This window comes from Saccostrea cucullata, unplaced genomic scaffold, assembly GCF_032062105.1.
Source record: "Saccostrea cucullata isolate Sc308-1 unplaced genomic scaffold, CSIRO_AGI_Scuc_v1 ctg5115, whole genome shotgun sequence".
Classification (NCBI taxonomy): domain Eukaryota; kingdom Metazoa; phylum Mollusca; class Bivalvia; order Ostreida; family Ostreidae; genus Saccostrea; species Saccostrea cuccullata.
The window spans coordinates 41,613-67,361 of record NW_026935549.1 but is presented as its reverse complement, the minus strand read 5'-3'; the positions used below and the strand labels follow the sequence as shown (position 1 = coordinate 67,361).

The 25,749-nt window shown below is 31.3% G+C and overlaps 2 protein-coding genes across 7 annotated transcripts; both read right to left on the bottom strand.

The window, feature by feature from the left end:
* Positions 1 to 620: 620 nt before the first annotated feature.
* On the bottom strand, positions 621 to 4,904 carry LOC134243205 (uncharacterized). Of its 3 annotated transcripts, none has more exons than XR_009986993.1 (4): positions 4,534 to 4,904; positions 4,219 to 4,394; positions 3,336 to 3,421; positions 621 to 2,780 (listed from the first exon to the last, which is right to left on the bottom strand). XR_009986993.1 is itself a non-coding variant. In XM_062725437.1 (4 exons), the coding sequence occupies exons 2-4, from the start codon at positions 4,390 to 4,392 to the stop codon at positions 2,458 to 2,460; spliced, it is 591 nt and encodes a 196-aa protein (XP_062581421.1). In that variant the 5' UTR covers positions 4,393 to 4,394; positions 4,534 to 4,904; the 3' UTR covers positions 621 to 2,457. The 3 variants fall into 3 exon arrangements, 2 of the variants coding, with proteins under 2 accessions (XP_062581421.1, XP_062581420.1); XM_062725437.1 differs by having other exon boundaries at positions 4,211 to 4,394; XM_062725436.1 differs by lacking the exon at positions 4,534 to 4,904 and having other exon boundaries at positions 4,211 to 4,509.
* Positions 4,905 to 7,182: 2,278 nt separating this feature from the next.
* LOC134243202 (uncharacterized) lies at positions 7,183 to 24,170 on the bottom strand. 4 transcript variants are annotated; one of them, XM_062725431.1, is made up of 9 exons: positions 24,072 to 24,112; positions 20,317 to 20,481; positions 18,611 to 18,692; positions 15,137 to 15,289; positions 14,878 to 14,993; positions 14,369 to 14,513; positions 9,067 to 9,213; positions 8,200 to 8,330; positions 7,186 to 8,095 (listed from the first exon to the last, which is right to left on the bottom strand). In XM_062725431.1, the coding sequence occupies exons 2-9, from the start codon at positions 20,338 to 20,340 to the stop codon at positions 7,811 to 7,813; spliced, it is 1,083 nt and encodes a 360-aa protein (XP_062581415.1). In that variant the 5' UTR covers positions 20,341 to 20,481; positions 24,072 to 24,112; the 3' UTR covers positions 7,186 to 7,810. The 4 variants fall into 4 exon arrangements, with proteins under 4 accessions (XP_062581412.1, XP_062581415.1, XP_062581411.1 ...); XM_062725428.1 differs by lacking the exon at positions 20,317 to 20,481 and having other exon boundaries at positions 7,183 to 8,095; positions 9,067 to 9,207; positions 24,072 to 24,170; XM_062725427.1 differs by lacking the exon at positions 20,317 to 20,481 and having other exon boundaries at positions 24,072 to 24,170.
* Positions 24,171 to 25,749: the final 1,579 nt, after the last annotated feature.

The window sequence follows — 25,749 nt, the reverse complement described above, 5'->3', positions numbered from 1 at the left end:
GGAAAAGTCAAAGTCAAAAATATTGCTGCAGTTGGATATTTACATCAGTATGCATCAACATAATTATGAACTTTGATAAAAATATCTAGAAAGTTTCTTTGAGCCCGATAGAAAGACAGATGGAAGGGTGGAGGACGGACATGACAAAAACTTTACATGTATTCCTAATCATGGTGTGGCATAAAAAAAACTTGAATCTACATTATATGAGGATGTTTCCATCTATCAAGATTATACAAGCAAATTCAAAGAATTGTTTTCCTCTGCTTTCTGTGTTTCAGTGAATGGGATGCCATAATTTATGGCTGATTACAAATGTGTAAAATATGCACCCATATCATATATGAATTTTTGAAAATTAGGTCAAAGGGGAAAAATCATAGCATGCTCTGAAACATTTTGTTGTAGGTAATGTACATGTCAAATGTGAAAGTCCTATCTCTTTTGAATCAAAATTTATATATACAATTATAATATTTTTGAAAAGTAGGTTAAACTTCTAGGTCAAGGTCACAGAGTCAAAAGTCATGACATTTTTAAAAAAGTCTTTAGGTACTTGTTTACTCAGAAGGAAAAAAAAATCTACTGATGATAATTAAAACTCGTATTAAATCAGCAAGACACACGTATGTATTGACAAAATCTACTTTAAAACATGTAGGTCAATGACCTACTTTTTTTGCTATTAGCCAATGAAATTAAAGCATGAATTCGCCATTGTAGATATGGATTTTTTAAGGTTACTTCAATCTTTTACTATAATTTTTCTTGCGGGCATGCAAGTGAAACATTCTACCATATCAATTTATAAATTAAGGTGTTATCTTAAAAATAACAACAAAATTATTACAGAAATCAATCACGTTTTTATTTTCTGTAACCCGAATTTCCTCTGTTTCATGACATTTTATGCATGTAAATAAGCCTGATTTCATTCAAATATTCTAAAAATTTGACTGATGATAACTCTTATTGGTTGTTTCATACATACAGAGAACATCTTATAAAAAATAAAAATTAATCACAAAGTGGGTGTCAATGATCAAAATTTTGAGATATTTTGTTACAAATAACCTGAATTTCCTCCGTTTCATGACATTTTCTGCACATAAATAAACCTTTTTCATTCAAATATTCTAAAAATTTGACTGATGGTAACTCTTATTGGATGTTGTATACAAACAGAGAACATCTTATAAGAAATAAAAATTAATCACAAAGTGGTTGTCAATGATCAAAATTTTGAGATATTTTGTAATAAATAACCCGAATTTCCTCCGTTTCATGACATTTTATGCATATAAATATACCTGTTTTCATTCAAATATTCTAAAAATTTGACTGATGATATCTGTTATTGGTTGATTTATACATATACAAAGTACCCTATAAGATATAAAAATGAAACATAAAGTGGGTGTCAATGATCAAAATTTTTAGATATTTTGTTACCAATAACCTGAATTTCCTCTGTTTCATAACATTTTATGCATAAAAAGGAACCTGATTTCATTCAAATATTCTAAGAAATTGACTAATGATAACTCTTATTGGTTGTTTTATTCATATAGAAAGCATTCTATAGGAAACAAAAATGAAACGTAAAGTGGGTGTCAATGATTAAAATTTTGAGATATTTTTTACGAATAACCTGAATTTCCTCTGTTTCATGACATTTTATGCATATAAATTTACCTGCCTTCATTCAAATATTCTAAAATTTTGACTGATGATAACTGTTATTGGTTGATTTATACATTTTGAAAGTACCCTATAAGATATAAAAATGAAACATAAAGTGGGTGTCAATGATAAAAATTTTTAGATATTTTGTTACCAATAACCTGAATTTCCTCTGTTTCATAACATTTTAATGCATAAAAATGAACCTTTTTTCATTCAAATATTCTAAAAATTTGACTGATGAAAACTCTTATCGGTTGATTTATACATATATAGAAAGCATTCTATAGAAAACAAAAATGAAACATAAAGTGGGTGTCAAATGATTAAAATTTTGAGATATTTTGTTACAAATAACCTGAATTTCCTATTTGATAACATTTCATTATTATTAAACCTATCAGAACTTCTAGATTGTGCCTTTCTGAGACAATCAAAGTTTAGGCCACTACTGGTTACCTTCCTTGCCATTCTGACACTCAGAAGATTTTTATCAATCAAACATTGAAAGAATGGTATGTTTTTATCTACAACTTTCTGGTAGTTACATGTATGGACACTCAAAGCATACTGAAATGTAAATGTACAAGATGAATGTTCATCATCACAAGAATGAACAGTGTCATATAATTTATATAAACTTTTCAAAGCTGAAACATCTTCTACAGTATCATGTGCATTGTAAGTACATTTTAGTAACACTTCTGATAAATATTGCCGGTTATATGAACACACACTGGGATGGACAAGTTTGAATAGAAATCTGGTAATATCTCAAAAAAAAAACTTGTACACATTTGACACTCGATAAAACAGTGAACAAGAATCTAGAGTATGAAAAAGAACATGAAAATCAAAACCTTTGATATTGTGGCCAACTAAAAATATATTCCTTGCTTCTCCATAAAGCTTAAAAAAGAACCAAGTGCACTTGAAATTGAAACAGGTTGACTTTCCTCTCATGGTGATTAGAGTTTTTTCTGCAGTCATGATCTTTGAGGTCTTTTCCATTTGTAGTAGCATTTTCAAAAATTGTGCAACATTTCGTTCTGATTTCATGACTTTGCCTGTCTGAGATTCAATCATGGAGCAATGACCTAAAAATATGTTTCAAATTAACATTTATGCAGTTTGAGTTATTAAAGGAATAAATTTGTTATATTCAATTTCATATACATTTATGAACGTTTGTTATGAAATATATTTATTATAAAATATATAAATATTTTATAAAGAATTGGAATTTTACTTTGTTAAACATTAAATTCCTTTTAAAAGAAACAAGACGTGCTTGTGAAACACAACCTGGTGGCAACTAAGTTCCAATAAGTTATTTTTGGCATAAAGGTCACAGTCCAGGTCACAGTCATTGACCTTGGTGTCGTTTGAAAGAGCATAATTAGTGAGGTATGCATACCAAATATGAAGTCTCTATCTCCTACTGCAAAAGTTTGAAAAAGCTTATTTCACAGTCAAGGTCACAAGGTAATTGACCTTGGTGTCATTTGATAGCTACAGCTTAATTAGTGGAGTGTTCAAAAGTTATGGTGAGGTAAAGGTTGACAACAGACAGACAAACAAACAGACAGACGAGACAAAAAACAATATACACCCTGATTTATCGATCTAGGCGCATAAAATGCTCAACATACCAGAGAGGCTGTCAAAGGATGGCCCACTGCCTGGTTTCTGCCAACCTGCATCAACACTGACTGTTAGCTTGACTGTACCTTTAATCCTTAAAAATCATAAGGAGACTGTCAGAAACATGAAGCTAATTGGTTTTCCTTACCTTGATTGTGGTTGTTCTCTTAAAATGTACACTTTTTAAATCTGAAAATTACATGTATAGGATTTACTTCTTACATGTATGCTAAAGATGCATATATTGGAGAATAGAAATACAGTAAGCGAAGTCCCGGGCGGGGGACCTGCAAATTTGAAAATTTACTATATCCATTATTGGTTATATCAGTATAACGAATTTGTATAACTGTATACAGCAATTGCAATTTTCACGTTTTCCATCAAGTATTTTTATAGAATATGTACGAAGAGCTGTTGTTACAAAACATTCCTTGGATAACTATGGTTTCATTATGAATTGAATTTTATACACAAATACTTGCCAAAAATAGTCAGTTCAATATATATCAATTTTTCAAAATTCATTAAAAAAGATGTGAATTTCATTTTTTTTAAAAACCTCTACAGGAATCAAATCAGTTTCAAGACTATATTAATAAATTTGTTACATCAGAATTCGTTATAACCATGTAATTTTACAAAAAAATGTTCAGAATTTTTGCTGGGGACCCCGAAAACTTCACTATATCTGTGAATTCACTATATACATATTCCTACTGAATTAATTTTACTGTACTAAAATTTTTAATGACGTCATCTATTAATTTTAATTCTGATAGAAACATTATAACTTCATTTAAATCAAATATATTTTAGTGTCCTAAATATTCAAAAAAAAAAAAAAATCCTATTACAATGGACATTTTTTTTCTCTATGTACATACTTACAGTTGCCTGAATTTCATCATGAAGGCTGCTTCTGGTACTTTCTACTGCAGTTTTCTCCAGAACTGGTCCTGTTTCATGTTGTCTGTTTTGCAGAGTCCAAGAACTGACTGAGGGGATATTTAATGATGTTAAAAGTGTATTCACCTGATAAGGCCCAATGCCTGTATGCACCATTCCTAAAAATATATAATTCGGATGCATTTATGAAATATAGAACAAATGATTTTTTTAAAACAGGAAATTAACCTGGTGCTTTCATAATATATGTACTGTACAGTACGTAATTAAAAAATAAATGTAAAATAAAATACGTACCTGTCCTGTGTCAGGTAAGCTTGGTATTTGCATTCCATATCTTTCCATGGTGCTTTCCAGTAGCTATTTTATTTATGTGTTGACATGTTGTATTCTGACACTGGACTTTCAGGAATAATTAAATACCAATTTAAACCAGAAGTTTATATCCCCATGGTATAAGAAAGATGGAGAGGAATGCCACAAACTCCACAACCTGAGTAGCCATCTGCTAAGACCCCTAGTTCTACCTGCTTCTCCCTTTACTCAATGCAGCACTTGTCATATCTTAAGAAAGAAAAACGTGTTGTTATTTTAACTTAAGTTACATTGTCAAATTTATGCATTGATCACGCAATAAAAATGAACCAATCTTAAAATCCTTTTTCATAATTCCTAGAAAATAAAAAAAAAAAATGACAGTCAATGTAATCATTACTAGGCCTAGTTTACATATCATTTTTATTTAGGCATTAAAAGTGATTCAGCAGTTGGGGGGGGGCACTGACACTGTATGTCCAACAGCTTACTTACACTATAGGAAATGTGAATTGAAAGTTATGATTGGTCAATGTACACTGTTAGAAATGTACCGAAAATGTAATAACACTTGTGTAAATTGGTACTTTTAAAAGTAGTTGACAGTGCAAAAAGTTGACTAACCCCCTCCCCCACGAAATAGGATTTTCGACTTTGGGCAACTTTACTTTAATGAAGTACACATGTTGTTTACATAAAAATTATTATATCTTTAAATATGTATAAAAATATTATTAAATATTGCTTTTTTTTTTTTATTTCTTGTCATCTTTTTAAACAACACTTCAAAAGTAAGTAAAAAAAATTTTCTCTGCCTATACTGCATGTGTATAAATCTGATAAAAAAAAAAAATTCCCCAAGTAATGAAGTATGAACTCGAGTTCCTCCCAATCACTTGATATTCTGTTAAAAAATTGTTTAAAAGAAATATATGTTCCTAAAAGAATTTTATAATTATCCATACATTAAAAAAAATGGCAGTTGCAATGTAATCATTACTAGTTTACATATCATTTTTATTTAGGCATTAAAAGTGATTCAGCAGTTGCCAGTTGATGTCACTGACACTGTACATTTTTGTCAGATTAGCAGCTGATGGATTTATTTTAAGAAACTATATACCAAATGAAAGAAAAATTTTCTCCTTCTGTTTATTGCTAAAGTAGCTAGGGTCTATTCCTCGATATCTTGATCAGTGTTTATCGGTTTATATACAGATGTAAGTGCTGTGTGCAATGATATTTGTGATGAAAGATTTATGTATATTTAAAACATAGAGAACACAAAGGAAATAATAGATTCTAGTCTTATGCATTACCTCGAATTTTCTGTAGTTCAATGTTGAACATGTTGAAGGAGACGGGAACGTCTCTACATGTACTGTAGGTTCTGGTACATTGTCATCATGATCATGTCCAGTCTCACCCCCGGTAGATCGATTCACGTCATAGTTATGGTTTAAATTAACCCAAATTTCTACCCAACGATTCTTGACAAGTTAGAATTTTTTCTGTATTGCGATGTTTTCTTTGAAAAACCTTGTTTTTTCTATTTTGCCATGCTACATTGACCGTTGACGATGTCCTGGACGCCATTGTTTACATTTACCGCGCTGATGCGGAATATGTCGTAAACCGTATATTTTCGATAAATTATAAATATTAGAACATGAAAACCCATAAATATTAGTTTTATATGTAATGTTTTACTCTTATATATAGTTTTGAATACAAAACTATTCATTTACACAACTTGTCAAATTTACGACATTTGTAAGTACGGCGACCCGTTGTTGTCAAAATATGGTGAGTAAACAAGTACCTTAAAAATGATAATGCCAATGGTAAAACTAGTACTTAAGTTGGGTACGTGACGCAAGCCCATTGTGATTCAGGTGTTCAAATACATGTATAGCGGAAGAACAAATTGAAAATTATCATTTACGAAAGATGTTTTATCTTAACATTGCCATCTAGGCATATTTCCAAAAACAGACAAATAAGGTGTGTCTGTGTGTGTGTGTTGATGGAGAGGGGGTGGGGGTTGACTACATTGATTGTGTATATGGCAGCTTTCAAGAAGTTTAGAACTGCCTAATCAAATATAAATAAACTTTGCACATTTTGAAAAATTCATCAAAAACGCTTTACACTAATTTGAATAATATTATTTGTTATTGATCTATAGATATGAGAAAATAGATTTAAAAGTTTTAATTATGTGCCAAAAATTTATACCCCCCCCCCTCCTTATCAAACCTAATTTACATCATTAATTTAATTCTGTTGTTTAATTTCAGACTGGTAATGAATTAAGAATATGAAATACCTATTAGATGGAGGCCCATGGGTCACATGGTCACCTCAGCATATTATGCTCAATTTGATAAAACATGTATTATGTAAATTATTGAATTATATTGACTTTTTCCTTGGAAAAGCCCAATATGAAGAAGTCTGCATTTAGAGGCAAACACCTTAGTGCGGGTATTACTGTCTCATGACAGCATCTAGTTTAAAATCTCCATTACTATTTGTTTTAAAGAGTTTACCAGTAGTGCAAAAACCGTAATTGGTAATAAAAGAAATGATACGTTATAAAGATTACTTCATATTCCGTAATGCAGATACTAGTGTATAGTCTTATACAGTTATAAATACAGAATTACGGTACTATTTAACTATGTAAAGCAAAGGAAAAGATGTGGGGATTCAAAACTTGAATTAAGCTGGTTTCACTCTGTTTATTTGCATTTATTAGAATGGTATTCAAGACTCTCTCATTTATTTGGCAATGATCAGTTATTTTTAAAAATTTCATAATTTTAATTAAAACATGTATTTACAAGATTTTCATACAGAAAGGGGTCGATTTAAAAACTCACTGATTGCGATACATGTAGACTATTCACTTGGGACGGTGCAAAACGGAAGTAAGAATTCACCAGGTCAGATAATTCAAAGGGAAACTAATTTTGATTTAAAAATACAATGTTGACACGAGTTTAATTAAAAAATGGAGGGAAAAAAATCATTGAAAATAAAAAAAAATACATCAATATGAATTTTCAATCAAAAAATCGGAATAAATGAAAAAAAATGGGAATGAAACATTTGGCCTCTTATGAATTCATCCATAAAAAAATTCAACTGAACCTTGAAAAAATGTTATCATGAGCAAAGTGAAAGTATATGAGAATATACGTGAAATATATAAAGTTTCCGTATGCCTTTGACAGGCCTGTTTCAACGGTTTTATCTAAAAGAAATCTGAAAGCCCTACCCTACCCCAAAGTCTTAAACTGTCCAAAAAGTGGGGGCACACACCGCCTAATAAAAAAAACTCTTTGCGGTCTATTGGCCTATACTTTATAAAAATATTTGTACAGCAACCTATTTTGTAGTATGGATTTCTGTAGATATTGATTCCCCATGATCCACCACAAATTTGACGAACATCTCCACGGCATTGCATGTTGCATTCGCCTTCAGGCTTTTCTACTCTTGATGTAATGTTGTTTCCACAAAAACATTCGTTTGAATTCTATAAAATTAAATAAAAATGCATTGTATTTCTTTTAATGTCCTTTGGCTACCGTGAATTTGAATGTATTAGATTATGTATGTACAGGTATTAGACTAAGTCACCTCAACACCATAATATTTTGTTTTCTTTTCTGAGCAAATGTTTTTACACTCTGTTACAGTCGTCTTATCCGATGTTATAGGCCCATCTTTCAAGGTTCTCGACCACTGATCTTCAAAACAACCTAGATATCCTTTAAAATAGACAGAAACAAAATATTGGACTTGATATAATAAGACTGTTTAAGATTTAAAAATAATTAAAAGATATCACGACTGAAATAAGTTAATGAATGAGGGCTTCCACGAAACAGCTTCTGCTAAGCAGCAGCTAAGTCTCAGTGTAAAGGTGTTTGTTCTAGAATCGCGGAGTAATGAATTTATCCTAACGTCGCCGTTTCAAATCCCACTGTGGGACGTAGCGACGAGTTCTTTGGATGAGACCGTATAAACCGAAGTCCTGTGTAGCAACAGATGCTGACACGAAAAATATCGCTCACTCCTCAATGTCCATGAGTGCTGAGTATAGTTTAAAATTTGCAGCTCTCTACTTGCAAGTGGTTGTGTCTCCAGTTTAATTACAAAATTTTGAGAGGGACGTTAAACATAAAACAAACGAAACATATACAGCTTAATAATCCTAGTCTACAGTATTATTCATGAATTGTGAAGTAAATCATATATTTTTGTTTCTTAGTTTTATATAGAAGAATAAATATAAAATTAATGCATATAATTAATTTTCAACGTTTAATGCAACCATTATATTTCTCTGATAATAAATACGAAAAAATTTGTTTTACAGACATGACAAGATTATAAAAACACAACCGAAACTTTACACTATTATGAGTTTATTGGTTATTCATTGGTTTTCAAAAATCGATAAGAAAGGGGTGCATAAAATTTCTTTATGTGAACAAAGGATACCTTTATCTTCACAGACTCCGGAATATGACTCAGAACAACCAGAAGATATGGAAAACGTTTCGACAGTACCACAGTTGATAGCAAGACAGGCTGATTTTCTATTAAATTCAGTTGATGTCAAATTTGTTGATTCTGGTGTATCTATATCTATGAATATGAACAAGAATTAACCAGTGACTATTTACAACCTCATCAAATTGCCCCCACACCTTTTTTCTGATCGAATGAATCTAAACTTTGAAACACTTTAAGTGCAAAGATTATAGGGAAAAGATTGAGTTTAAAGAAAGTTTTTGAAAAAATGCAGAACTTACTTAATTCACCCATTCTCAATATAAGGGCTCAAATAATGTCGCCTCATTTTCATTTAGAAGAAATACCACTGATGTAATTTTTAAATCAACATTATAAATAGTCATTTAACAATGAATAAGAATTCATATAATTATCGATCTGAAAGGGTATTTAAGGAGTTCCAAATTCAAATATAGTAGCCTATTTGAAATGTACGTTACTGTCGCCGAGGCAAATATTATGCTGAATCCCCTCTGTGTAATATATAGTTTTGATTCTCAAGTAAAAATTTTCGGATAAGTTAAACCTTGTATCATATATATTTCTTTTCATAACAATAAATACATTTTCTTAGTGATAATAAATAATTTTTATTGTGCAATGTCCCTGTCGCTTAATTCTATTTCAACCACATTACAAACAAACACAAAGATTATACACCTGATAGTTTTGTTCTCCTTTATTTATTGATGGGCTAAATTTGAAATTTCAAAGGATTAATTACTCCTACTTAGATAATGTAACATGAAATTGAACAATTTGAGCAACTTTTATCAATATGTTTACGGAATGAAAGACATTTTCAATCGTAGAGATAAGAAAGAAATGTACGTTACCTATATTTTTCCATTAAGAATATATATTAAGTAGAAAATATGAGACGACTCTGAATAAGCAAACCCTTGTATCCTGTAAACTGGCAAAGACGTTTTGCTCAACACAATTAAAAATTATTTTTTACATGAAAAGTGATCATTTGAAATGTACGTTACTGAAATGTACGTTACCATGAAATTAGAATTAAGTGAATCTCGCACGAATTTTCATGTATTCTCATACTTTCACACACTCGAATGTGTACACAAAGGAAAGTTTCAAAGGTTGGAGGTCGGCTAAATCCCAAAATTAATGAAAAGAAACGTTTCTGTTGAGGAAAAAAATATATTAAGGTCAATTATATGTAATATAATTTTGATACCTGGAATATATTTCTGAATACGATATGAATATGAATATGATATGCAAGTTCAGATAGTATCAATATATTGCGTGTCTAACGTACGCTTGTGGAAGAGAATTGATTTTTATATTTGAAATGTACGTTACATATGGTAACGTACATTTTGCGTATTTCTAACAGACATATTTTTTTATTTAGTCAATGAATTGCGTTTACACGAGCGAAACAAAATTATCGTTACAATCCATTTGACAACTGGCAACATAAATCCATCTAAATGCACCCCCAATCCTCTTAAATGTGGTAGAGTGTTACCACATACTAGAAAATTTATTTTTAAGTGTCTTTAATTCATCTTTGGCAACCTTTTTGCATTTTGTTTACTTTTAATATGCGACTTTTCGTCAATATTAATTTAATTGTTGTTGATAATTTAAAACAAGGTATGCATAGGCTTATATAATTGGTAAAAAAAAAAAAAAAAAAAAAAGAAAAAAAAAAGAAACAAAACAAATAAACCCAGAACACAAGACGGTCACGTACATTTTAAATACTGAAAGGCACACAATACTCAGTTTTGTTTGAATCATTGCATTTTGGGTTATATTTTTCCAGATCTGCTGAAAAGCACGTATGTTTGTGTTTTGACAAACGATGTTGCAACATACTAAATAAAATTGTTAACAAGACTGTCGATGGATATATTCGGAATAGATTTATGTTAAGTTTCAATGGCCAAACACGAGCATTTGTTAGATCATAGCAAAATACGTCTGACTCTTATTTTTTTTTTGTCTGTACCTTTGCACACAGGTAGAAGTAACTAGGCTACGACCGGTGTCAATTTCAGCGAAACAGCACAAAAGAATGGTAATGAACTGAGGTGGAGGGGACTCCCCAATAATATGTGAAATGAGCGTTACCGAAGTGACGTGACCTTCGTGTAGTTGATGACAATAGCCTCGTTTGTTACATTATGATTTCTTATATTACTGCGTTAAAACTCTTCATTGAAATGATTTTCATGTCAATAATGGCTTTTTTTTTCAATATTTTCTTATTACTAATTTACATATCATTACAAGCTTGAAATGTACGTTACCTACTCATATTCTGAGGCAATCGTGTCTTTATAGTGGTGATTGTGACATATAACACAATGTGATTACACAGAGAATCTTTTTTGGAATAAACTGAAACAAAACGATGAATTTTTAGATGAATTTTAAGCTTTTTATTAAACAGAAATATATCTTGAAATGTACGTTACATTTACGTAGTTTTCTAAATCGGCATGGATATATGTTAAAAAAGACAGTAACTACAAAATAGAATTTTACTACATGTACATGTTAAGTTCCAGTATCTATAGAAAATGACAAGATTCCAAACTGATTGCTCTAAACAAAACAGAGAGAAGAATTCAAAGCATATATTTAAAAAAATGTTTTTATACATCTGGATCAAAAAGTAACCTTTGTTTTTTGAAAGGAAAAATCAAACGCACGTTCGTATGCCGAGAAAATATGTTGCTGACAGACTTGGTAGGATGTTCTGGTATTAAGATGAGATATTCCAATTGTGATTTTAATGACTACATTTTTTTTACATATCTTTTTGGACATTGAAGAAAGAGTAACGTACATTTCAAGCTACATTTTTGAATAAAATCACCCTCTACTTTACCGTCTTGTCATTAACCCATGTTTTAATATTTGATGAAAAAAAATCTGGAAACAAAATCTTCACATACTTTCTTTCAAAGGTAATTGATAGAAAAATTGTTATCTTGAACTTCATTTTTTAAAAAATCAGAGAGGCATTTGTGCCCTTATATTGAGAATGGGTGAATTATGTTAAAACAATATTTTAAACAAATCTGAAATTATTATACAAATATAGCCCTTTTACTTCGTCAATCCATATCGACTTGACAGAAATGTATATCGATGTGCTTTTCTGTTTTGTCGATACATTATGGATTGACCCAGGGTTTTCGATTATTTCAAACTGAACTGTGACGCAATATTAACGCGAAGTGCTATTATCATTCGATTATTTTGCGAAAAAAATCGGGAAGGAACCGCAAAATAAATTTCAAAAACACTCAACCCTAATGAAACAATTGTTAGTTATTGCACAAATGGTACTTATTATTTGCCAAATTGAATAACAAATTCATTACTGGTAATAAAAGCAATTTATCGATCTTGAACAAGCATGGTGTAAATAAAAAATAAGAATTTTTCCGAAATATATGAATACTGTAAAAAAAAATGAAGTAAAGCAAAATAGAATAAACAAATAAAATCACACAAACGTACTACTAAGCTAAACAAATATTGGTTCATCGAATCTGAAATAAAAGTACCAGTAACAATAAGGTTTAACCATTAAACTCTATTTGAAAAAAAAAATGTTTACAAAAGATAATAAAGGTCATAATGGACACAGAAAAATCTGGAAAGTTACACAATTACGCTAAATATCTGCAGTCAGCTGTCTGAAGAGTTATAGGGCCTATATTAAAGGTACTTGGACACAGATTTTAAGTTAATATTTTCTGTATACTACACGGTAATATGACGAATTATATATTTTATTAGCATTTCACACAAAAATTAATTAAAAACCTTATTTCATTTAAAAGTTATTAAGACTTCAAATTTTTTGGCGGATTTGATTGACACATCCTTGCACTTTCACATATTTTAATTTTATTCTTAATCCTTCAGAAAAATGGCAATCTTGTTGTGTTTTAATGAGACATATTAAAACTTTAATCCAGAAAAATAATTTTATTCGGAGTAGAAATGTTAGAAAGCAAAACGCCTTCACAAGTATCGTAATTCCGAGCTAAGTCGTGTGTGCAAATCGATCACACTCGTGTTATGTACACAGTTTTTGTAAACAAGGCAGGAGCTCTGTTTTTGTTGATGTTTTGATTTTAGCGGGTGCGTTCAATAGTCAAAGTCTGCTCACCACAACTGCACGGACTAAGAATATATTGTGTGTTTGTTTCGTTTTCGAACATGTCTACTCTGAATTTTCTGGATTATAGTATTAATACTTTTCATTCATACACAACAAGATTGCCACTTTTCCTAAGTATTAAGAGTAAAATTAAAATTTGTAAAAGTGCAAGGATGTGTCAATCAAACCCGCCAAAAAATTTGAAATTTTAGTAACTTTTAAACGAAATAAGATTTTTAATTAATTTTAATTAATTTTTGTTTGAAATGCTATTAAAATATATTATTCGTTATAATATAGAGAAAAAATTAACTTCAAATCTGTGTCCAAGTACCTTTAAAACGTTAATTTTTCAACATTGCAAAATATTACGTACAATACATGTGCGATGTTTGACCCGCCCTTCGAAGCCAATTTTAAAGACGTTGTTCTCTGCAGAACTGCGTGAATCAATTAATACCAAAAAAAATCGTTTGAAATTATCGTGTCCTATGGAAAAAAATAGCTTGTCCCTTTTCATCCGAGTGTCCAGCGAGTTCTAGAAGATAATTGCTTGTACAAGTCAAACAAAGGGTCCTACATTTGTATAATGAATTACAAACGGCAATGCATTAGAAAATGAAGAACGTATTAGTGATGTTCAATGAGTCTATAAATTTGCAAATTTATCTTACTGCCGACGATGAACTTAATGTGGCGCTAAGATTTAAACTATGGCTCTGATATATTTTAACTGTGGCGCTTAACGATTTAACTGTGACAGCACCACCGCGTTAAACGGCCCATGGAGAAACCTGATTGACCGAATAAAAGGGCTATATTTGTTATAGTATTTTAGAGAGATTGACACAATAAATATTTGAGATGATAAAAACAAACCTATGATTTGATGCACAAATTATTTTAAAGTAACCTGTTTAATGCCGTCGTATTACCTTATATACTGATGTACCAATGAATTATTGTAGAAAAAACGGTAGCAGATATATCTCTGCATTACTAATATTTTATAAAAAAAAAATATGTAAGGAGCACAACATTTATTAATCACCATATTTCAGTAATGGAATTAACCTGCAATGTATAAAGTGTAGGCGTTAGATCCACCGCATTCTGAGAATTGTATGTCACTTGAGTCTTGATTGCATGCTTCATTACAGAAGTTGGATGGAATCGTTCTAGCCAAAACTGGACTCTTAATGCACACACATTTATTTTTCTGCAAAGAATCCATAAAATATTCTCAGTTTGAAAGTATTACTGAAAAAAAAAATTACTAGGGACAGGTATTAACGATACAAAATAAAGATGATATGGGATAGCAGACGTAACTTCAACCACTTCTTTATTACTCAAATCAATGGGATGATACCCCCAGAACTTTAAAACTGGAAATTTAGATTTTTCTGAAATTTTCCCATTTGGTCAACATATATGTTGAATTTTTTAAGAAAAAAATATTTTGCCACGTACCTACCGACCTACTATTATTACCCTTAGTTGTCGGGAAAGAGCAAGCAAACATTATTTCAAAGATGGCCTCATAGAAAAAAAAATGGGATAATATTCTCTGTAAATACTACCTTAATTCCAAAAATGGTTGAATTTACAGTTGTACACATTTCTTGACAAAATCCAGCTGACGGATAGTGCATCTGGAATTCTTCGTGGTGTTGTACCGCGTTTAAATCATAACAGCCTACAATAAATTGTAACCTTACCTGAAATCTTTCCATATCAAATAAAAAGGGTAAATGCATACATGCATTGCATTTTGAATTTGACAGTTGCAGATATTAATAAAACATCAAGCTCTTTCTCTATCTCTCAAACACAATTTACCTAGAATTTTTATCCACAATGAGTGTCGTTTGTATACACCAGACCAAAAATCCACTGTTGAATTGGAAGAGGCATTATATTCTAATGTGTCATTGTCTTTACTGCAATATCGCTGAGCCTCAAACCAATTCCAAGACATACTTATGATATCAACTAAAAATAAAAATCAACATATTTTATTTTAAATTATAATTTATGCCATCTTCTTTTTAATTTGATAAAATTGCATACTCTGAGGGCTCTTTAGAAACTATTGAGACAGTGTAGTCATTCTTCTCTCTAAATTTTCTTGGTGAAATTTGGTAGATGCATTCAACAATTTCTAACAGAAACCCTTTAAACCATGGAATGGTAAATATATAAAATATACAAAAGGGAAAGGAAATCCGGTTGATCAGGGATTAACACAATAACTAGCTGGGTACATGTAATCAGCAACAACTCAGAGACTTATATATTTAGTGCTAACTACACTCCATCACTATATTACAATAATGCTTATGCATAAAATACAGTGTTTCCGAGGTACATTCAGTACAATACTTTTCACTTATTTTCCTCTTGTCGCTCTTAGAATACATGTAACATTTAATGTTTAATTTAATATATATGCGCCTCGTATTTAATTACAAATCCGCTCGACCATTAAAACTATAAAAATGCATTGTATACTACATTGTAGCGATCAAATCTTCTTATTTCACCTGTATCTGCTAAATATACAGTACAAAAGAAGACATTTTTCAGATAATCAAATGCATATTCACGATATGTTCAATGATATCCGCCCCTTACCCTTGAACATCAGATCAGGGGGCCATAGACAATCATAAATTTGACTATCTTGCTCAACACAACTACGCTTTACCTTTATTTGGTACATTCACAAGTTCACAGATGGTTTTTAAAGACTTAACGCGTTTTGACTGTATAATCAAACACAGCCCATACCCCAACCAGTACTTGTCACCCGTAGGCCAAAAATTTCAATTTTGGAAGAGGCACCTTGGAACATCATAGCTATGCAATGCCATGTAGTTATTTGCTTATTATAAAAAAAAAATTGCTTATGACCCTTATTCCTATGGACAAAATACCAGGCTTTATACTTTAGAATCAGTTCAATACATTTTTATTCCAGTTAGAGATTTAGGAAATTTTTCCATTCCAGCCACATTCATACGGGGTACATATACCCGTAAGCGAGATTGCAACTGAACCAAAAAAAAAAACGGTGACCAAACTATAATAAGTTGAAACCCTTTACCTCACAATTTTGAATGTGTCTTTTCGGGACAGAGTAGCCGTACATGTATATTTGACCTCAAGGGACAGAAATTGTTAAATCTCTTGCTGTGATAATACATGTAAATAAAATGAATATTCTTAATATTTTTTCATCGGAAATAGTTTATAGCTAAAAATTCAATCAAATCAAAGAAGGTACTGTGAGTTTTGCAAAAAACATCAAATGATACAATTCAAAATATGTGTGAAAATATATCAGGAAATGTAACATTTTACATGTTGGTAAGAATATCAACTAAGACAACGTGTAGGTCTTATTCACACAAGTGTAAATACATGTACATATACGCTTCCGAATAATTTCCCTCATCCTAAGTATTTTAGATTTTATTTTATTTTTTTTATGTATCAGTCTCGATTCGAAAGTTACTCTCACAATTTGTTCACATTTTGTTGACATTTTCTCTAATTTAGATATGTAGCCTGCATGTCGAGTCATTATTTCTAATATATTTTACTTTCATGAAAATTACAGGAATCAAATAGGTCGGGAAACATTTGTGTAGAAACATTATGACCCAAAGAATACTAGTAATAAAACCATGCCCTCAAGAGTAGCAATACAGTCAATACTGCTTGACGACGGGTGATATTTCACAAAATATTGACTGCGTAGAACTTATGCGTTCAATGTTCACTGAAATATGTTTAATTGTAATCACAATGAAGTTTTTTTTGTATGTGTCACAAATCTTTGACACAAAATGCTTATGTTATTTTGTTAAAATGTCATGAGAACGCTCTTAAAATCATACAGAACTACTGGTTTGTAATTGACATTTCATATAAGCATTTTTTTTACATTCCAGGAAAATTTAATTTTAAACAATTGCTTTTAAAAAGAAGTTTAATGATATGCTTCTAAAACGTTTGAAAAAGGTACAAATCTATATAAAACCACGATATAGAAATAGCAGTTTGGCAAATATATCAAAGAAAAATAAACCTTTCTTTCAATCAGTGTTCAACGTTTATTGCAGTCCGGAGGACCGAGCTGCTCTATACATATAAGTTTAAGTGTTGGTGTATGGGGATTGAGGTGGGAGAAGTTATTCAAAATTAAAGGTTTTTTTAAACAATGAAAAGATTGTTAATCAGACTGTTCTTTCCATTTATAAATTAAAGTACATAATATATTTACTTCCATAAAGTGCGTCTGCAAAAATATGTATGTTTTTCGTATTTTTGATATATAAAATTACTTATCTTTTACTATTGAAAAAACGACAGGTCCCTTTTTTAAGAACATCAAATTTTACTTATCGCATAAAACGTACTCTACACAGTTCGTGTTGTATATTCTTAAAGTAAAATACATTTTTGATTATAGGTAATGCATGTGTCTAGTCTTAATTTATATTTTATGTAGCCTACATTTACTTGAGGCATTGATAAAGTTTAAAAGGGTATCATTTTCGTTCGATTTTTATCCTACTATAAGTTTTCAAAATATTCTCGACTATCGTCTCCATCATTTAGATGCATGTTCTTTTTACACAAAGCGAAGCAGTTTGATGATCAAAACTCATTTCCATTGTTTATTTTATATTTCCCGGGCGACAATTGATGGTTAATCAATGCTTTCTTGTTCAACATTGATATTTGTGGAAACAACGTTGAAGATGAACTTTACGAGATAACGCTCGTTTACTATTGTAACTATTTGAGTTTTAAAATTAAATCCATTATGGTCTAAACATAAATATTTTGTACACACTTGACAGTGTGTCATAATAAATAAAACAAGCGTGTATCCATGAAAATGTAATAAAACTTCGATATCCATATTTTTGACATTATCATGAAATCAGTATTATGCCAAATATTTGACGTTGAAACAACGCTAAAGTTTCAACGTTAATTGCCTCAATTTCTATATGCAATCAAATTTTAACGTAAATTCAAGGCTTAAGGGCAACGTTGATTCAACGTTAAATCAATGTTGATATGCCATAGCATATAGCATGAGGCGGCTATACATCTCATGATAAGATAATTCATTTGTTACAAAGGGATACACAATTATCTCGTTAAAATGCCTTTCGTATTAGATAATCCTCTTATGAAAAGTAGAGCTTTTTCGGATGAACGCATCTTTTCTTTTATATAAATATCCTCAAATGTACAAAATAATACTTTACTTCACATTGTTAAAAGTATACTTACCATTCAATACCAGAAGTGATAAACAGAACAGGCAATGCAGCGATGATTTACACTTTTTCATTTCTGACACATCTTTTCTAATCTAAATTTAAAAAAATGTAAAAAATAATAAAGAGTAAGTCATTGTGTTAAGGAACAAATTGTTTGTACTCGGCAATTATGAGAAAGTCGTCGAAATGTAACCACTTAGCATATATAATTTCATCCTTGTTTTATGTAAACAATCGGTACCTTCTTCTTGTTTATATTCAGAAACTTAACAACTCTTCATCCACAGCACATCCGGATTGACTGTATATTTCAAATTGCCTCTTAAATATACAAACCCTAATGTTGAAAAACAGTGAATAACGAGTGAAATGTTATGTACCGCAAGTATTATATTTAAAAAAGAATCTTGAATATCTTCATTCTAAGCTCATTTAAATATAATCCTATAAAATTTATGTAAACTATAGTGGTTACATATTGTAAGTCTCAAGATTGTTACATATAAAAGGAACTTTGAATAAAAACTTAGTTGGAAAATACAATAAATTTATTTGTGATTTGTTGATTTGAAGGATTTATTGGATGTCATCCCGTATTATTCTTGTTTCGTAAGCTTCATTAAAGTTTTCTTGTTTTGTTTTTACAGATATAGTCTTAAAAGTGCAACAACGTAAGCAAAACAAGGTATGCAAACAAATATTCATAACGAGGTAAATTGTCAATATTTATTGGTGGGTCTGGAACCGAGATTTGAAGTTAATATTTTCCAATGATTTCACTTTAATATATTGACTGATGCGACTGTTAGAGTATTTCACTCCTAAATATAATAGAAGAGTGTTTAGAATTTTTAATGTGCATTATTAAAACTACTTATTTTGGGATGTGTTTGATTGACATATACACTGTCACTTTATCCTTACAAACTAGGTACTTAGTAAAAGTAAAAACAAATGCACAATGATAAGTATTTCTAAAGCACATGGCAATAGAATATATAATTGCTTATCGGTTATCAGCAATGCGTTCAGACTAATCTTATAATTCTTCTAAATTTCAAGAAGTTTTTTTCCGAATAGATAAAATGTCTTTAAAAACAACAGAAATAAAAAAAAAAAACAACAACATTTTATTTGCCTTCAGGTTTGATCAGAAAACTACACGTACATATAAAACTTTTAAGATTTCAATTTCAATGAACAAGAAACCAGAAGTCTCTGTCAAGAGTGTAGCTCTACTGGTTTGAACTTGTAACGAAGGCAATGAAAAGTAGCAGTTGAACTTGAAACTTGCAAGTTAAGAAAATATAAATATAATAAGGATCCTTGATTGTCTCTTTTTGTGGGTAAACTGCAACAAGACAACAACTGTCGGAATAGCATCTTAAAAGAATTGTACAGAAATTTCAATTTCAGTTACCATGGCAGCATCTTTGATTAAATTCAAAAATTATTGTTAATGATAATTTACTGTTTTTATCCATGACCACTGAATGGCAAAGTAAAATTATAGTGGTTCATTTCTACATAAACGTTAAGATCAATGTGTAAAAAGTTTTCTTACTTCACATTTCAGAAAAAAGAATAGATCCGTCCAGAGTGAGTACTGTTAATCTTAAATTTTTGACTTTGAGAAAAAAGTTTTTCTTCGCTATATAAACACAGCAATATTATAAAAGTTTTATCAAAAAACGAATTACGACATAATATACTCACAAACTGAAAATGACATTCCCGCATATGAATAATGTAGCTCTTATACTAAAGCACTCTGTATACTGAAAGTTGACAATCTTCCAGTCTTTGAAACAGTATACTTCTGATTTCTTTGTCATAAACAGCCCTTAGTCATTTATTTTCGTAATGAATGCACCGGATCCACTTTTAAAGAAATAACAAAGACCGATGAACATAAAAGTAACTCAGCTATGTTAAGGAAGGTCAGAGTTCAAATTCGTATACTGTATAGAAAGTTAATTGTGACGTCACGGATAATTTAACAAGCCACAGAATTAATTAAAAGTATACACGCTATAACTTGCACCAGTTAAAATACGATTGGAAATTGATATCATTTGTTTATCAATAAAAGTTACGAAAATGCTGTAAATTACACTATTAAAATTAAACGTGTTACAAAGTTATCAAATTATAATTATTTATTATCCTGCAAGGAAAGAAAAATAGCTATTTTTAAATAAATCCATCACGTGACGCCGGCGCTACTTTTAGAGTGTATTCGATTAAGCCAACCCGTGTCGCACTAGTGTGGAATTTTGTTATTTATAATATGCCTTTTGATATATCAAAACTCTAGAGAAATATATTTGTCCAAACATCATTTTTTTTTCGATCATCAAAAAACCCAATATTTGTTCAAAAATGACAATAAATCTCCTTTTGAATAGATATTCTATTTATTCATATAAATAGTTTTGCCAGGAATATGATCTTGAATTTTTTTGACAGTCATGCAGGAATGTGTCTGCAAACTAAAACCGGTGATTTGTTCATTAGTTGCCATGGATTCCTGTTCCCATGGTAACAAAAATAATAAAAAATTAAACCTTATATATTCCTTAGTACGGCTTTGTGCAGGGACAAAAATAAAAAGCTTTAGTAGGAATGAATTAGTATAGTATTAATTTGTTAGTGAGGATCTAAATTAATTTTTTTTAAAGTTAAATAGGGGATAATGTAAGCACAGATATCCGATATTTTTTTTCAAAGGTGGGGGGGGGCATCAAATGTCACAGATGTTAAGTCTCATAATTTTTTGACAAACAAAAATAAATAAACAAACAAGTAATAAGAATTTAAAATAAATAAGAATTTAGAATGTTTTATGGTAACAATTTCCAAAACAGTTAATTTTTAAAAAATTATAATAAATCAACATAAGGTTTTGGTTTTAGTCGTAAGTTCTTTTGTAAAGCAGGTCCCAGGGGTTCGGGCAACAATTATAGGCAATGTTAAAAAAAAATCTGGATAAACTTCTTTATTTTAAAAAAATCAAAAAATGTCAATAATAAAACTAGAGGTACTGTGAGCGATGAGCTCACTAAATGATACCCCCCGCCTCCCATATTGTTATAACTGGTGAAAAAGTCCATGTTTTCCTGTGGCCGGGAAACCCAAAACATGTGTCGGATCAAAAAGTAAAATAGGAGGTGCACAATGGCAATATGTAATAAAGATTCTGTGAAAGTTTCATTAAATTTCATTCAGTGGTATGAGAGGAGTTGCGGATAAGAGATGGGCACCCCAAAGCGTAACAGACGGACGGACGGACGGACGGACAGACAGACGGACGGACGTACAGACGGACGGAATTAACGATTACTATATACCCTCCCGCTTTTCAAGCGGGGGGGTATAATAACAACAGTAATTTTAAGAGGTTGACCTAAAAACAAAAAAAAAAAACAAAATTAAAAAGGGGGTGTTAAAATTATATTGCAGACTTTTTTCATTAAGGTTATAAATTTCTAATACAAACACTGACATATTTATGCAGAAACAGTTTTCGCATTAACAATGCGACTTCACTTCCCGCCATTTTTTTTTTACCTGTTACTCCAGGTAAACTGAGGATTGATTGATTGATTGTATATTGCTCCAGGTAAACTGAGGATTGATTGATTGATTGTATATTGTTTAACGTCCCTCTTGAGAATTTTTCACTCATATGGAGACGTCACCGTATGCCGGTGAAGGGCTTCAAATTTAGACCTATACTCGGCACTCAGGGCCATTGAGCAGTGAGGGTTCTTTATCGTGCCAGCGCCTACCGTGACACGGGACCTACGTTTTTAAGGTCATATCCGAAAGACCCGTGACTTTCACTTCTAGTGCCGAGCGCTTGGCGAAGGAACAGTCACTACCTTTGTTTACGTCTTAGGTATGACGCGGCGCCGCGATCGAGAATCGAACCCGGGCCTCCCGATCACGAAGCGAACGCTCTACCACTAGGCTACCGTGACCGGTGGTAAACTGAGGAGTATACTCGCGTAACACGGGTTGATCACCCGTGTCGAAGATAGGTTGTTTTATTTACAACTCTAGTGACTCGTGTAACCCGTGTCGCTTAATCGAATATACCCTAAGATTGATAAACACACGTGGCGTAAAGAAAACAAGGTAGGCCGTTTGAGATACTACTCACTTTTGACGTGGATGGCAAGCGTCTTACTCTTAATGGTACTTATCTTTTAATGTATTCAGTATCAACCATCTTCTCTGTTATGACGCATATTGACCTTATATTAATAATTGTTGTCAAAATGCAACATACCTCGTTGTCTGTGATTTCCCGTGGACATGTGTTTCTATATATAGGCCTACTCTTTACGCACTTCCTTCATCAATATTCATGAAAAGACTGAATTCTTTATTCCTAGATATGTTTAACTGTTTTGTTATTACAACGACATCTATAGTACAAGTTTGTGGAAAGAATTATTTTTCATTACACTTCATGTGTTTTAAATCATTAATCTTTTTTTTTTCACACAAACTTTGGGGTTCATACAGCGTATATGACTTTAATGATATTGTGATGCGTAAATAACATCTTAGATTTGTTCATTTTATCAATTATTTATAAAAATCTTGTAAAATTGCAATATTTGATAGCAATACAGTTGAGAAATAGAAGAAAGCCACTCGTTAAATATGACGTCATCAGCCTTGAAATGACGCAGTACAGGTGATCAAGAGGACGAGATTCACTGGTTTAAAAATAACAAAAGTGCTTAAATAGATATATAAAAATAACAAAAGTGCTTAAATAAATATAATATCGTCGCTAATTTTTTTAATAATCATTAAAACTAAAACAAAATAATTTATTAAATACAATTTGTATAGAATATGAATTTATCTAGTAGCATTGAAGCTGCACAGGGACAAGGAATGTGGAAAATATCGCTATAACGATAAGCGTATTCGTGATTTACACCAAAAGTGCAAGGGCATAGGCTTACACGTAACACTACACAAACGGAACAATTACCCCGCAATCTCAATACCGGGAGCCATAAATACCTCTAAATATTATATTTTCATGACTAATCGATTACAGATTACCTAACCAATTACCGTTTTCCAACCGATTTAACCGGTTACAAAGTGTCATCCCTAGTTTTTATGAAAATACTGTATGCAGGGTTATTTTAGCTCAATGTTTTTTTCGCCCTTTTACACTTGCTAACAATATTGTCCCGTTTTAAATTCGCCCAATCACAGTGCTGTTTAAGAATTTAGGTTGTGTTAAAGCAGTTTTGAATGGATTGTTTTCTTTTTTTTTAATTTTGACATTTAATTGTTGAAACTACAATTTTATTTTTTATTTTTTAATACATATTTTATAATCTATTCTTCAAATAAATGTTACATATTTTAAGACGGCATGCAACCACAAATTACATCAAGCATTCATTATGTTCAATACATTCATATCTTAGTCTTACCCGTTGATAAATTTTGATAAAAAATGCAATGCTGATAATCCTCATCTGAAAAAAAAATTAAATTCTTTATCCCGGAAGAAATAGTAGTTAACATTTGCGTTGTATTTTAAACTTCCTGTTATATAATATGTGGTAATATTACTGTAATTAAAAAAAACTAGAACGTCTGCTATTGCAAGCAATAGCGTACATGTATGTCGCCCGATTGATTGATTGATTGTATATTGTTTAACGTCCCTCTTGCGAATTTTTCACTCATATGGAGACGTCCCCGTATGGCGGTGAAGGGCTTCAAATTTTGACCTTTACTCGGCACTCAGGGCCATTGAGCAGTGAGGGATCTTTATCGTGCCATCACCTGCTGCTGACACGGGGCCTCGGTTTTTAAGGTCTCATCCGAAGGACCCGTAACTTCCACTTCAAAGTGCCGAGCGCATGGCGAAGGAACAGTTGCTACCCATTTTTTATCGACTTAGGTCAGTCGCGGCCGAGATGCGAACTCACGACCTCCCGTTCACGAAGCGAGCGCGCTACCGACTGAGCTACCGTGAACGGTTGTATGTCGCCCGAACTGGATAAGACATTCATTTTTATCATCACTAAAACAATACCCATTAGCTAAGCTTGGACAACCACCAACTCGTATCAGTCCCTATGATGCTTTGATTTAAAAATTAAAGTTGAAGAATTTTCACTTCTCCCCTGTTTCAATGGCAACTATTGACAATTTGCATTTTTTTAATGCAACACGCATAATTACAGATACTAATCATTAAATCAATAAACTTTCATGACGAATGTCCAAGGGACCAGAGAGATCGCGAAGACTCTTGGACAAATTTCGTTGCTTTTTTGCAGATTTCCATGGCAACGGTAGCCATTTTGAAATTGAATGACCACACAACATATCTACAACAAGTGATCGTCCTTAGAGAAAAGTCTCACCTATCTCCGAGAAACAGCCCGTAGAACAAAAACATGTGTAAAATATTGATCATAATTGCTTTTATCTGTGATTAATAAAATCAATAGAGGCTTCCACTTTAAACTTTTATTTCATATTTAGATGAGTCGCGTATTGTTAACTTTTGAATAATAATACTTGCAATTTTGAAGTCAAACATAAAATTTGAATATTTTATAGTTATCTATTTAAGGAATGACACTTATCCATGGCCACATTATCAAGTATAATCTGGTTTGTGTCAGTTCACACGTAATAATCCGCAAAGCAAAGAATTAGAATAATTCCTTATGATTTAATTTTAGAATAATTAAACATCTATGGATGTAAAATAGTGTAGCTTTTTATGAGTTCAAATTTACCCCGCAATAATACAACCGTAGTAATGGTCTTTCAGGTAAGGATATTTAAAATGTTAAAGTTTTGTGGCACAATATTTGAAATACATTGTCTCAAAAACTCATTAACGGAATTTAAAAAAAAAAAAGTTCAACCTTTGCATGAAAGATTACGTACGTTTTTGTCTCAATTTAATGCTTAAAATCTGGCTAAAGAATCAATAATGAGTTATTTCAATTTTTTCCTAATCTTCAAGGGGATCTTTTAAAAATGTCCTTAATAACCGAACTGCGATATACGAGCGCTGTCGTTACGCGCGATGTTGGTGCCATTTTACAATTTTAGAATCCGACCTATTAAACTCATCGTTGATTT

What these genes read in the sequence shown, in the direction of transcription:
- LOC134243205 (XM_062725436.1), bottom strand. Translation starts at nt 4,419, where the DNA reads ATGCATCCGAATTATATATTTTTAGGAATGGTGCATACAGGCATTGGG. An exon ending in ATTCAGGCAACTGTAAGTAT is followed by an intron (nt 3,422 to 4,210) that starts GTACATAGAGAA and finishes ATGATTTTTAAG; the next exon opens with GATTAAAGGTACAGTCAAGC. An exon ending in ATCCTTTGACAGCCTCTCTG is followed by an intron (nt 2,781 to 3,335) that starts GTATGTTGAGCA and finishes ACATATTTTTAG; the next exon opens with GTCATTGCTCCATGATTGAA.
- LOC134243202 (XM_062725427.1), bottom strand. Translation starts at nt 24,116, where the DNA reads ATGAGGATTATCAGCATTGCATTTTTTATCAAAATTTATCAACGG. An exon ending in TTATCAAAATTTATCAACGG is followed by an intron (nt 18,693 to 24,071) that starts GTAAGACTAAGA and finishes TTTTAAATTTAG; the next exon opens with ATTAGAAAAGATGTGTCAGA. An exon ending in CGGAGTCTGTGAAGATAAAG is followed by an intron (nt 8,331 to 9,066) that starts GTATCCTTTGTT and finishes TCTATTTTAAAG; the next exon opens with GATATCTAGGTTGTTTTGAA.